Source organism: Carassius carassius, chromosome 2, assembly GCF_963082965.1.
Source record: "Carassius carassius chromosome 2, fCarCar2.1, whole genome shotgun sequence".
NCBI lineage: Eukaryota > Metazoa > Chordata > Actinopteri > Cypriniformes > Cyprinidae > Carassius > Carassius carassius.
This window is the reverse complement of record NC_081756.1, coordinates 5,413,676-5,428,057: the sequence shown is the minus strand read 5'-3', so window position 1 is coordinate 5,428,057 and position 14,382 is coordinate 5,413,676. Positions and strand designations below refer to the sequence as shown.

The window sequence follows — 14,382 nt, the reverse complement described above, 5'->3', positions numbered from 1 at the left end:
TATTTAGTACACAATGGTAATTCAAAGTAGTTTACATTAAAGAAAGTATGATAATCATGAAGAAAATTAATAACAAAAATAAAAACAAGAAATTTTAAAACTTTGGAAATGATTTAAAAATGTACTTATTTAAAATGAATTTAAAACAGTTTAAAATAGAAACTAAAATAGAAAAATAAAATAGAAATAAAAATAGAAAATAAAAATAGAAAATAAAAAAATGATTTTACATGAAATACTGAATACGTAAAATACAGTGAAATCAGGTTCGGACATCACACACTGCTCATTCAGTAAATGCACAGCTAAACAGATGAGTTTTAAGTCTAGATTTAAATGTGAATAGTGTTTTAGCACATCTGATCTCTTCTGGAAGCTGATTCCAACTGCGTGCAGCATAGTAACTAAAGGAGGACTCCCCTTGTTTTGTGTGAACCCTTAGTATTTCTAACTGACTCGATCCTAATGATCTGAGTGCTCTGTTAGGCTTATATTGAGTGAGCATATCTGAAATATATTTCGGTCCTAGGTCATTTAGTGACTTATATACGAGTAAAAGTACTTTAAAATCAATCCTAAATGTAACTGGAAGCCAGTGTAAGGACCTGAGGACTGGTGTGATATGCTCAGATGTTCTGGATGAGCTGCAGCTGTCTAATGGTCTTTTTAGGAAGAACGGTGAGGAGCCCATTACAATAGTCCACCCTGCTGGTGATGAAGGCATGAACAAGTTTCTCCAAGTCTTGACTTGAAACAAAACATCTAATTCTTGCCATGTTTTTTAGATGATAGTATGCTGATTTAGTTACTGCTTTGACATGACTACTGAAACTAAGGTCTGTCTCCAGAATCACACCAAGATTGCTGACTTGATTTTTAGTTGTTTGACCCCTAGAGTCAAGGTATGCATTCACCTTGAACACTTCATCTTTGTTTCCAAATGCAATGACTTCAGTTTTTTCCTTGTTTAACTGAAGAAAGTTCTGGCACATCCAAGTATTAATTTCATCAATGCATTGGTAGAGAGAGTCAATGGGGCTGTAGTCATTTGGAGATAAGGCTAGGTGGGCTAGGTACACATATAGTTAATTTGTCTGATAACATCCATGACTCATGAGCAACAATATAATAAGTTAGCTAAAGTTTAGCTAAGGCTATATATCATGGGCATACAGGCTTAAATGAGAAACAACAGCTGAATACAGTAAAATGAAAAACATTATTAATCACGTCGTGGCCACATCACCACCTCAGGTGTGCATTATTTCTCTAATAATTCAACGGCTCGGAGTCAATTATTCTGCTTATACTACGGTCTCTACACTTCAGGACAATGATCAGATGATATATTTCAAGGCATTCTTCTGGTTTTTGTTCTTAAAACGCTATTGTGAGTAGGATTCATTTCTTCTGCATCTCATCCAACGCCTCCATTGTCAAACTGTAATTTTAGACCTAGTAACAGAGGCTTGATCTGTTGATAGCAGACTAATGAAGATATAAATTAAGTTATGAGAGAGAGAGAGAGAGAGAGAGAGAGAGAGAGAGAGAGAGAGAGCATGTGTATATTACCTCTATGTGTCTCTCAAAACGGTTCTACTCTACTAACAATAAAACAGCACTGGTTGTTACCTTGCTTGTGAGAAATATATACTTTTGAGTATGTAGAAGAATAGTAGGCTAGCTTTGGGAGCTACTTCTTCATCATAGCTGCTTCTGTAACGGACGCTCTGTTGCTTAGTTACGAGCATCCTGTCACTGTTTAAACTGACCTGTCAATCATCTTGTCACCATTAACAGCATCCACATTTAATTTAATTTCCTACCGTATTGGAGAGAAACGAAGAGACACGTTGTTCTGCTACATTAGTTGTGGGACTATCATGCCAAGAACTCGTGTGTTTGCATAATGACACATTTAAAAGTGAATGACCGTGTACGTTAATGAACGTTTTGTGCGTTAATGAACGTATTATAAAAGTTCACAGTGTTCTAACCGGAAGTAGAGACCATCCGGGAATCTTAGGCATACTTTTATAAACCTACTCTGATTTGGGACATACTAATTCTATTTTCAAATACTATTTAGGACAGATATGTGAATTAGGATGCAGCAAGTGTTTCTTCCGCGGCTCCGAACTCATTTTTTAGTCTCGGGCAAAACTGTACGACATTCCCATTACAATATCTGACAGAATTTTACTGCCCCCATACTATAATTATACATAAACCATGACTGAATAACAGCAAAAGTAGGTGGCGATATATACACACAGGATGCAACATGCCAAAAAACAGAAGAAGAAGAAACAGAGCCGAGCCGTACCATGCAGTGGAAAAGCACCAAAAGTGTCTGAGATTCTTCAAATCTTACATGAGGCTTATACTCAGAGATCTGTCTCACAGCTGAACTCTGAATCTGTTCTTGTTCTCCTGCAGATCTGGAGCCAAAGCCTGAACTCACATCAGATCCTGCAGGAGCTGCACTGACAGGAAACACAGTGACTTTGACCTGTCGCATGAATCTGTCTCCTGGATGGGACTTTTACTGGTACAAACACACACTGAACTCTGAGACAAAGAAGACAAAAATAAACTCCTACAGAGTGAAGATTGATTCAGTGTCTGATGGAGGTCAGTACTGGTGTAGAGCTGGAAGAGGGGAACCAGTCTACTACACACAATACAGTGATGCACTGTGGGTAAATGTTACAGGTGAGAGAGAACATAGTATCTGACATAACACAGATCAGAGACAATATCTACAGAACATCTAACACTTTTAATCTATAATTAATGTAATACTCTGTGTTTGTACAGTGAGTCCTAAAGCTGTGGTGACGGTACGACCGGATGAACAAGTGTTCAGAGGAGAAACAGTCTCTCTCAGATGTGATATAAAGTGGGGAGGAGACACTGAGTGGACGTACAGATGGGTAAAAGAGGGAACAAACTACCAACATAAAAACTCTGTCAGCCGAACCTCAACACAAGAGTTAAACATCAGCAGTGTTAAATACATTCACCGTGGTAAATACACCTGTACAGGACAGATGGGAACACAAAGCTCTCAGCGCAGTGATGCTGTTACACTGAATGTTTCAGGTGAGTTTGTGTGTGTGTTCATTATCATCAGTGTGAACAGCTTCTCTCTCTATAACTCATCTCATGTGTTGTTCAGCTGAAGCTCAGGCAGCAGTGCGAGTGTCTCCACAGCCGTGGCTGACTGAAGGAGACTCAGTGACTCTGATCTGTGAGGTTACAGTCTCCTCTACAGGCTGGACGTTCAGCTGGTTCAGAGATGATGATCATCTGTCCGACAGCAGCAGAGGAGCTGGAGGCTCTTACACTCTCAGTCCTGCTGCTCTACAGCACACAGGAGTTTATACGTGCAGAGCAGAGAGAGGACGACCGGCCTATTACACAAAGACCAGTAACACACAGCCCCTGTGGATCACTGGTGAGTCTGTGAGACTGTATTTATACTTGAACTCATCTGTATTTGTGTTTTATTACAGTCTCTGGGGGACAAAACCATCTGAAACCAATGCAAACCTCAAAAACCTGCTCTCACTTCCCTCCAATTCTCAATTTAAACCAGATCAGAAACATATGCATAAAATATGCATAAGACCTTTCTTATTTAAAACTTTGGTTCTAAATTTCATCATAATTTTAATTACACATTTTATTATTCAAACACGTTTTTAAGTGTGGTTTTGGTCTGTCTCAGGTGTTTCTCCTTCAGTGTTTCTGGTGGTCCGTCCCCGCAGAAGTCAACACTTCTCATCTGACTCTCTCTCTCTGAGCTGTGAGGATCAGACGAACTCTTCTGGATGGACAGTGAGAAGATACACAGACAGAAACACAGAAGATTGTTCAAAACTAACAGGATCTACATGTCGACTCGTCTCTCTCAGCACATCTGACTCTGGAGTTTACTGGTGTCAGTCTGAATCTGGAGAGAAACGTCATCCTCTAAACATCACTGTACACAGTGAGTCCTGTTTCTAATCACATCTACACAGATTCTGATCTGAATTGTAATGACAAAGTCTACACACGAGTGTAGAGTAGACTGGCACTGCTGTACAATTACTTGAATACATTGTTTCTATTAAAGTGGAGTTAAACCTGTCCACATTCATCAGACAGTCTCCTCTCATTTAAATGGACAGTTTTTGGTCTGATTTAGCAGCAAATTGGACTCAGTTTCATGCCAGCTGTTAAAAGTCTGACTACACAAAACATACTCCCATGGCACATCATAACTATTTTACAATGTGGTGAAATGATGGAGAAGGAGGCGGGAAACAGTGAACATTTAAACATAAAACTTTAATAAATAAATGAACACAAAACTAAAGTTAAAGTGCCAGCCAATCACAGACGACTGCCACATGAAACATATCAACATAAAGTCATTTAAATTCATAGAAATTTGGCACCTAATATGAGATAGCGTTGGACTGCATGAAACTAGTACAAACATCACATAAGAAGCATAATTAAAGTACAGTTCAGTTCATAAGATGAATAGTGTTGATACATCATCAGTAAGCAGATGTGTCTTGTGTTGTGTAGATGGTGATGTGATTCTGGAGAGTTCTGTTGATCCTGTGATTGAGGGACATACTCTGACTCTACACTGTTTACATCGATCTACAATCTCCTCGATCCTCGGAGCTGATTTCTATAAAGACGGATCACTCGTCCAGAATCAGACGACAGGAGAGATGATCATCACGACTGTCTCAGAGTCAGACGAGGGTTTCTACTACTGTAAAACAGAGAGAGGACAGTCACTGCACAGCTGGATCTCAGTCAGAGGTGAGAGTCTGTGGAGATCAGTCTCTGTCCGCTGATTTGATTTCATTCAGTTAGTTATTGACAGATGTGTTTATTCTTTCAGAAAACTCACATGAACTGAAGTATAACTAACACTTCACAGATACTGACATGTACACACCTCATCAACATCCTACAATTCAATGAAATGAAGAGCGCATTAACTACAGCATTAGAATAAACTCTATACCAAAATAAATGGTCATTTACTCAATCTCATGAATTCATGTTTTTGTGTTTACAAAAATGTTGTGTTTTCCCCAGTAAACTTGCTGAAAGTCTTTAGGAGCTCTGTAATGTTCTCAATAATGTGCTTGTGTCTCTGTTTTTCAGGGTCATCTTCAGATCAGATTTCATTCTTCATCATCCTCAGTTTTCTTCTGGCAGCTTGTCCGTATCTGCTGGTGACAGTCGTGCTGCTTTACAAATGCTACAGAGCGAGAGGTAACGCTTCTGTCTTTATAGATTCATATTTATCTGTAAATATTATTTGATTCATAAATCAATACCTGCAGTGGAAGCAAAACAGAAAGTGTCAAATTGAGCTGAATATAAATGTTTTATGTGTGTGTGTTTGACAGTTAAATCTAGTGAAGCCCAAAGGCAGTCGGCTGTAACAGAGGAATAATCGTCTCTTCTCCAAAGCTCAGAGTCACAGGATGCTGGAGTCTCAGGCTGAAGGCTGGAAACACACTGGACACGAGCAGTCCATCACAAGACTAACACACACACATTCACACTCTCACTCAATCCAGTGTCTCTGATTCACCTGCGCTGTAGATTAGATTGTGAACACAACACATGGAGAACAAGAGAACTAACTCCACACAGAAAGAGCTCCTGCTCATCATCGACTCCAAAACCAGTTTCTTCATGTGTGTCAGATTCACTGGAAGCTACTGAAAGTTACCCTTTAAATACCACAAACAACAATTATAATGTCAAATGACATCTGAACAACATGCTGTTTTTATGATGCTAGATGCTTTCTGTCATCGGAGTAAACGGAGTTTGAGTGTAATTCTATAAATGTCTCTTTGCTGTTAAATCTTTACTGAATTTAAGGTAAAAGTAACTTTTACAGTGTTAGTAATATTTCAAGTCAAACACTTACTGGACTGAAGCAGCTTATATTTACCTGATTATCCAAACATAACTGTATTTGTTCTTCTCTCAATTATCGTTGTGTTGTATTTTCAACATAAGTATTTAAATATAATTTATGTAAATATTCTGTTACACTGTTCTAAAGATCTCATTGATTTACATTATCAGCTTTCAGAATTATATCTCCATATAACTATTATCATCTGCACCAAATTACATTTTTGCTTCGTTTGGGCCTTGGAGTATTGTTTTTTTTTAAACCTTTCCTTGTTTATAAAAATGTTCAATAAACTATCATATATATAAAAAAAGTGATTTATCCTAATCTCATATATATATATATATATAATGTTCTACCATGACCGCAAATGTGTGCACGGTTTTACAATCCATGGGGACGATTTTAAACTGTGGGTACAGGTTTTCAATTTGCATCCTTCAATTTACAAAACTGCACACACAGTTTATTTATTTTTCTCCCCCTGAGCTTCAGGACAATGACCACAAGAGGGAGTTAAACCACCTTTTAACATTATTTAACATTAGAAAACTGACGGGATATCAAATATAGACTGATGTACCAAGTACATTTTATACACAGTAAACATCTGATAATTACAATTTACACACACAAATAAATATCTTCCTGAATTCACAAATTCTTTGTTTATTATTACAAGGACTGCAGAAGATCCCATTTTTATATAACTATAACCCAGAAACAGGAGAAAGTATTGATGATCTTAGTGTCCAGAAATAACGTGGCTCCTGCTCTGATGAACAAATAAGTGATTTAGAAAAGACTTAAATAAAATAAACTGGTTTAAAAACCATTCCAGTCAAACCATTTGAAAAGGTGAGGATGAGGCTTGGTCTAAAACATTTTTCTTAAGACTCATAACACTTTAGCCTCATATATATGAAGAATAACACCACCATTATCTTTCAGGTTGCTTCAGGTAAAAAGGTGCAAATTAAACATATTTAACAGCTTAACAATTTGTCAGAGCTGAACCCATGAAATATCTGAAAATATCTTGAATATCCTGAAACATTCAACATGTTTTTCTTCTACATCCAGACATTCTTGATGGCCCACATTCAAACAAGAACATAATAAAACCATATAAATAATCAAAACGAACATAACAAAAACTTGTGTGAAATGAGAATGTAACTATCCTCTTGTTTAGTTGCGGAGAGTGTGGGGACCCAACCCATTCTCACCCCAAAGGCGTCAAAAACCGAAGAATGGTCAAGCGCCCCTAGCGTCACTTTACTGACGCCAAATGTGCCTCTTGGCGTCTAAATATCGACGCCCTACGACCTTCATTGCTTTCAGTGGGAAACTTTTGGCGTCAGAGCTTCGACGCGAGGACATGAGATGTTTATCGCTATGAAATCACGTTCAAGAAGTCTCATTCAGCACACATCGCGATACTTGCTGTCAGTTCCACTGTTTGGGTGAGTAGTCGTAAATACGCTCTTTTAATGCCTTTTATAAAATGTATTCTGTCTTCTTTATTAATCAGATTAGCGCCATATGTTTAATCGCTGTATTATATCGGTCATCCGCGGCTGTCTGTGAGTTTCATTGCGTTTAAATAAATGAACAGCTGCTAACTGGGGTGATTAAACTCTATCGGTCACGTGACTTGCCATAGACCTTTGATCCGATTTATATTAATTTCAGGTTCAATGATGTTGTATTTGTAGTAAAATCATGGTAATCACGACACTTACAGTAGTAATAAATAAAATGTGAAGTTAAAACACAGTAAACAGGACATTTACCATGTTTTTACCACAGTAACTGTAGTTTTACTATGGTATATTAGTAATCAATACAACAATACAATAATCACTAAACCAGCTATGTTTGTATCACTGTAATGTTAGTGTTTTTATGTGCTTTTATATGACAGATATCACAGTAATCATATGTTCTGTACCATGCTTTTAATACCTTTTAATGTAAATCCAAAAAAAATAAAATATTTTTCCATCTTGCAGTTCATTCATATCAGTTTATATCTAAATATTTTGCTCACAGATCATTATTAACATTCTGTATATTATTCAATTTTATTTTCTCTCCCCTTTTTTATTATTTTTATTTTTAGCTGAAAAGACGTAAAGGCAGTCAGTCCAGTGGTGTTTCTGGAGAGGTATTCCTCTAGAAATGGAGAAGACAGAAAGTTGCGGAGGCAGACATTTGCAGCAGTAAGTCTGTGATAGTTTGTCTCTTTTATCAAACATTCTTGCTGTTATTAATTGTACAGCATTCGTTGTTTCTTAAACTGTTGCACTGTCCAAATATCCACACTTGCCATCTTTGCACTTGACCACTTGATTACTTATTTGACGTCTTTCCTGTATTTGGCCTAGTGTTCGAGTGAGCATGATGACCACAAGTGTGTGTCGAACTTTTCATGATACTGTGTTTCAAGAGCTGCGAGATCACCAGAGTAGAGCTTCAGCATTGAGACTGAGCTGAGCTGTGGTTTAGTTTGTGACAGGATGACAGTCGGACTGAACACAGTCATAGATTTCCATATCTGGATGTTAGCTGGGAGTCTCTGTTGCACTTGTCTGCCCGCCTCCACCAAGAAGTCACGGCACCTGCTCTTCATATTTCTCTCAGCCGTGCTCTCCATTCTTGCTTCATCCAATGCCATCATGAAGGTGACCCCATAATTGACTGCACCCACAGGTAACAAAACACTGGGGTCTGTTATGTCAATTGCAAGCAGTTGTTCATCTGATGTGGGGATCATTCCAGGTCTCACCACTCTGGAGATGAGGCAGCGAAAGAAAAGAAGCAGACACTCCAACATCTTGAATGGATTGCCCCTGTCCTGCTGGAACAGCTTGTTGATCCTGTTGAATTCTTCTAGAAAAGGCATTAAAAACAGCAGGTACAGTTGGTTAACAGGATCACTGTACATCTGGGGCCCGTTCTTCGTTCGTCGCTTATTACATCCGAGATCAAATGACACATCCAAGATGATATCATCGTGCTAATCACGATCCGGCTAATTGGGTTCTTCGAACACACCTGTTGTGTATGATTAGTATCGCTGGATTGAGTTATCTGAGATAATTGCGCGTTCATGTGTTGGCTTAAAAGGGGATATGTATCGATACTCGAAACCATGATCAGCAGTGCAGCGATTGGCTGGTGGCAAGACGGCAATTTAATGACGTCATATAATTTAAAACGACACCTGACGAAAAAACTTTACAAATTTCTGGACTTTTATAAGGAAACAGCCAAGCAAACAAAACTACATAAATGTTATAATAGATACATGAAACAGATAATAGATGCATGTTTTTATTTTATTAGAATTTTTTTCATGATTCCCAATTATTTATATTCGCAATTTATAATAGTTGTGCAGTCTTTACATTTTTATTTCAATGTAGAAATTATCTATTCATTTCATTTTATATTTGGACAGATTTGTTACGTGACAGCATTAATGAAAGTTTCTTAAGGGTCAATATCATGTTATCTGCATCTCCTGCGCTCCATCAAGCCACTCTTATAATAGCAGTCATCACCCAAAATAATGCACAACTCTATTATCTGTATAGCATGTGTGTAAGACTCTAATACAGTTATGAAGTAATAATTTTATGACAAATAAATATTTCAGTGAGTAAAACTGGCTGTCTATAGTAGGCTGTTATGGACTACACAGCATTTTTATATTATTTTTAAATAATTTTTTAAATGATTATTATTTTAAATTATTGTCCCTGGATCGGTACGATACTCTTGTAATAACGTAGCGGTGGTAACAGACATATTTTGAGTATCAGTTCTGGTTGAAAAGAAGCGATCTAATCCTGTTTACATGAAATAAGCTGCTCCCGAGCAGGTTTAAGCTTACGGACCTGTTGCTATGACAGCAGCTCCGGGATGAGCTTCGAAGAACCAAACGATCCAAGATCACGCCAAATCGTCAACATTCAAATCCAGCTAACTGAGTTAGCGACGTACGAAGAACGGGGCCCTGGTGCAGGATTTCAGCATCATAACCTCTCTGGTGGTCTTTGGTTAGCTGAAAGTGAAGCTTCAATCCATCCCACTGATTGAGTATGAGTGAACAGCAATCATGGATGGAAAGCCACCGTGTACCTGACATCTGAACAAGGATCAAAGGGATTTCACTAGGATTGACGAGACTGTAGATCTTTGCATACTCACGGCGGCAAAGAGCACTGTTTGTGAGAATGAGAGACCAAGTATTCAAGGTTGTGTGGGAGGATCTCCACTGCCTTGCTTACACACAGCTGTATGAAATGGCACAAGCACTTGAGCAGCTGGAGATTTGGGTTTTTCTGTAGAAGTTGAGTGTACACTGAATTCCTCTTCCCTACCATGACACTGCAGTCATCTTTACCTAATCCAATGCACCTTTTGATTTCCAGTCCAATACTCTGTAGAAAACAGGTCAGAGTGGAGGCAATACCTCTGCTATTTCACCCTCCAAGTTTATTAAACCCAAAAAGGTGGACACAACTTTGTTCAGTGTTATACTAAAGTAGCGGATTACCACACACAGTTGCTTGACAGATGAAATGTCTGTGCTTTCATCAATAACAATTGAGTAATCAGCACCTCCAATATCCCTCTGAAGTTCTGTGAACATACACGGAGCAATGGCATGGTTTATTAATGCCTTGCATTTTGATGTCTTTATCACAAGTTGAGCACATTAACTCCCAAAGGTGATCCACTGATTTAATGGATGTGTGACAAGCTACATCAGCTCAGCTCTCTGTCTTGACTCGTTCTGTTTGGAGACCGCGAAACCCAAGGACCGTAAGCCTCATTGAGGAGAACGGTGCTGCATTGTTTTTGTTTCTCTGTGTTAGCATGTTGTACGAGGTCCGCATGGTGCGCATGTATTTCACACTTACTCTGCACATTGCTTTTGAGTTTCCCCCACGATGGGGTTTAATCCATTCTTTACTCCTTTCTCTTTCTTCCATTCTTTGTTTTATTTATAACCGTATTTTGCCCACTTTGTCCCAGACATTTGTTCCTCCAAAAAACTCTCCTACAGTCCAGTCAGTCGCAACTCGTGCGCTTTCATTTAAAGTTTACGTCACACAATGACGACATTTCCTAACCAGAAAAAGAAAACAGATTGCCCTGCTCTGCCTCTGATTGGCTAGTACTCGTTGCCATCTGACTTTACAGAAAAACAAGCCCAAAGTTGCTTATAATAAGCGGACTTGGCAACACTGCTAATAATCATAATAAGCACACTCTTTTCGTCGCAACTTTGACTGGCACTCAGCTTCATGTTTTTTAATGCGTTTTGAAGTTACTTTTAAAATAGCCTGTCTCAAGCTGCAGCGATCTGTTTCATTCATTTTTGTGGTGTGTTTTTGCGCTTTCATATCTGACTCGATTTTGTAGAGATGCTACTGAGTTTTTAAGTCAGCAAAAAGTAGTTTCACACACACATAGGCTAATCATGACCGATCATTGTTTACACTATCAGTCATCTGTTACTTCAGAAAACTTGTGCACATCCCTATTAATAGTCCTGCTGTGTATGTATACGTTGCTAGTGTTGTTGTATTTCTTAAATATAACAGTTAATTTGAAATAACCCAATAACTTCATTCAGTAATTCTTATTCTTTGGGATTTAAGACAAGTCTGGGGTTGTCCTAAATTAAAAAAGTTATTCACAATGATTTTTAAGAAGATTCTTTTTTAGTTTTGTCTTTTACTTTATTCTATATAAAATATATTTTTATGAATAATTTTTGGGAATACAAAATATTCTGAACTTTTTTTCTTTAAGTTAAAAAATAGGAAGAAAATTACAGTTTCGTGAATCCGGCCCCAGACTCTTAACAGCGTCTTGACGCGAGAGTTGTTCTTCTCCACATCGTAGCCAAGACCAACATTACTTTCTCTGATAATGGTTTTGGTTTTAATCATACCATGGTTTCTCACTTAGCTGGAGTAATATTACAGTAAACAGAGGTAAGGCTCACCCAAATTAAGGCTGGTCGAACAACATCCAGTCGACCCTTTTGGGCTCATCTGGCTGCAGAATCATGTCTGATCTTCTTGCAAGTGTTTCTGAAGTACATATTTATAAATATGCAATAATTATGTGTCTCAATTATTATAATTAGATAATGTTTGTAGAAATACAATAACCATAAAAAATGGTAACATCTCTAATATAATCATAGCATCAATGTTCACAGTCAAAGTGAGTTCTGCAGATGCTTCTCTCAGTGTTGTGGTTTGGTAGATAATGTACCTTGTAGTGGAAGTCACAACTTTTTGTGGGTTGTTTCTATTGTGGGCCTAATTTTTCTGCAGCCATGTGGAAAATACTGTTACAATACACCTCACATTTTCATGTGTTGCATTGTCTTCTTTAGCTCATCACTGAAGACACATCTTTATTTGTGCGTTGATGACTTTAGAAGCTGCTTGAAGTGAGAAAATGACAGAAGTGTTAAAAGAGGCCTAATAAAGGTTGAGCTGATGGTTGTGGTTTGACTTCTGCTCTGTTTCTGCTCTATAGTTTTAACCAGAGCGGGGCAGATAGTTATTCTTATTCTGCATCTCTAGTTTCATAAACCTCAAAATATTACCACAAGAGCAAAAGATTCCCAGCAACATGTTCATGTCATTTTCATTTACTTCCCTTCTTAGAAAACATGTTCAATGTCACATTGAAGAATCTCTGTTTTCTTAAATTTATATTAGTTTAAATTCATATTGCTTTATTGGCATGACATACTTGGGTACACACTGTATTGCCAAAGCATTGTTCATAACAGAATACATGTAAAATATATGTAATTAATCCTAAACATTATAAATATTGTACCAAGACTGCAATGATCTACTCAGGTCAGGTCTAAGGCTGGTCTAACAACATCCAGTTGACCTACATGGAAATTCCCTTTTGGGGTCATCTGGCTGCAGAATAATCTGCTAATGAGACCCACCACAGTCGTGTCATCCGCAAACTTAATGAAGAGGTTGGAGTTGTGTGACGGTGTGTAGTCATGTGTCAGCAGAGTGAAGAGGAGCGGGCTCAGCACACATCCTTGGGGGGCCCCAGTGTACAGTGTGATGGTGCTGGATGTGTTACTGCCGACTCGTACTACCTGAGGTCTTCCAGTCAGAAAGTCCAACAGCCAGTTGCACAGTGAAGTGTTGAGCCCCAGCTGGATCAGTTTGTGAATGAGCTGTTTATGGATGATTGTGTTGAATGCTAAACTGAAGTCTATGAACAGCATTCTGAGTCCTTTTAGTCTATATGTGTGAGTGGTGCTGTTTTGTTCCTCAAAGCAAGCGAAGAAGGCGTTCAGCTTGTTCAGCAGGGAGATGTTGCTGTCACAGGTCTGCGGTGGGGGCTTGTAGTCCGTAATGGTCTGTATCCCCGGCCACAGGCTCTGAGTGTCTCTTCTGTTGCTGAAACAATTGGCTATCCTCCTGGAGTTCTGTCTCTTAAGACCCTTTCACACTGCGATTCTGGCAAATACACGGGTAAAGTGTTCCGGCAATTGTTCCCGGGTCGCTAGATTTTGCACTTTCACACTGCCAGTTATTACCCGGGATATGTCCGTGCTTTCACACACAACCCGTAAAGGTCTCGTAATGACAGGTGACATCAGGGCATGACGAAAACTTTAGGCACGTTATACTTTCACTGAAGCTGGCAAACGATCTCGGCGTCAGCGCGGAAAGTGAGGAACTAACTGATCTCTGCTTCATTACAGTTTGCACATATTTTTTTGTTGCAAACATTGATCTTCCTTCAAAACAGCCGGTAAAAGAGTCGCTCGATAACATGCGTCATCACTACGACACGGCATTAGATCTGGCTTTTGTTCACACAGCGCTCGTCCCGGGATTAAACCCGGCAATGTTACTAGGTCCCCGACCGGGTTCAATGCCGGAATCAATCCCGGGACGTGTTTGCTTTCACACAGAAGGCGACCCGGCAATGTTCCTGCAATTTGCAGGGTCCGACGTGTAGTGTGAAAGGGGCTTTAGCCTCTCTGATGCCGCGGGATAGGTTGGCCCTAGCTGTCCTCAGGCCCACCTCATCTCCAGCTTTGAAGGCAGCGCTCCACGTCTTCAGGAGACTGTAGACCTCTCCTGCCATCCACGGCTTCTGGTTGGCCCGGACAGTGATGGTGTATGTGGCCGTTACATCATCAATACACTTGTTGATGTAGGCAGTGACAGTCTCTGAGTACTCTTGGAGGTCAGTGGTGCTATTATATGTGGCAGCCTGCTTAAACATATTCCAGTCAGTGGTGTCAAAACAGTCTTGAAGACCCTCTGACAACCCTTCAGGCCACACTTGAATTTGTTTGTGAACTGGTTTGGTGACTTTAATGAGCGGTCTGTTACAGCAGGCAT

General features: G+C 39.0%; 1 protein-coding gene across 1 annotated transcript in view; it reads left to right on the top strand.

The window, feature by feature from the left end:
* The first annotated feature begins 1,883 nt into the window (after window positions 1-1,883).
* Window positions 1,884-14,382, top strand: part of LOC132096054 (Fc receptor-like protein 5) — a 154,522-nt gene continuing 142,023 nt past the window's right edge. The window contains exons 1-3 of the mRNA XM_059501175.1: window positions 1,884-1,896; window positions 2,440-2,715; window positions 2,821-3,105. Of these exons, the coding sequence (XP_059357158.1) occupies window positions 1,884-1,896; window positions 2,440-2,715; window positions 2,821-3,105 (574 nt within the window). The remainder of the gene's footprint in view (window positions 1,897-2,439; window positions 2,716-2,820; window positions 3,106-14,382) is intronic.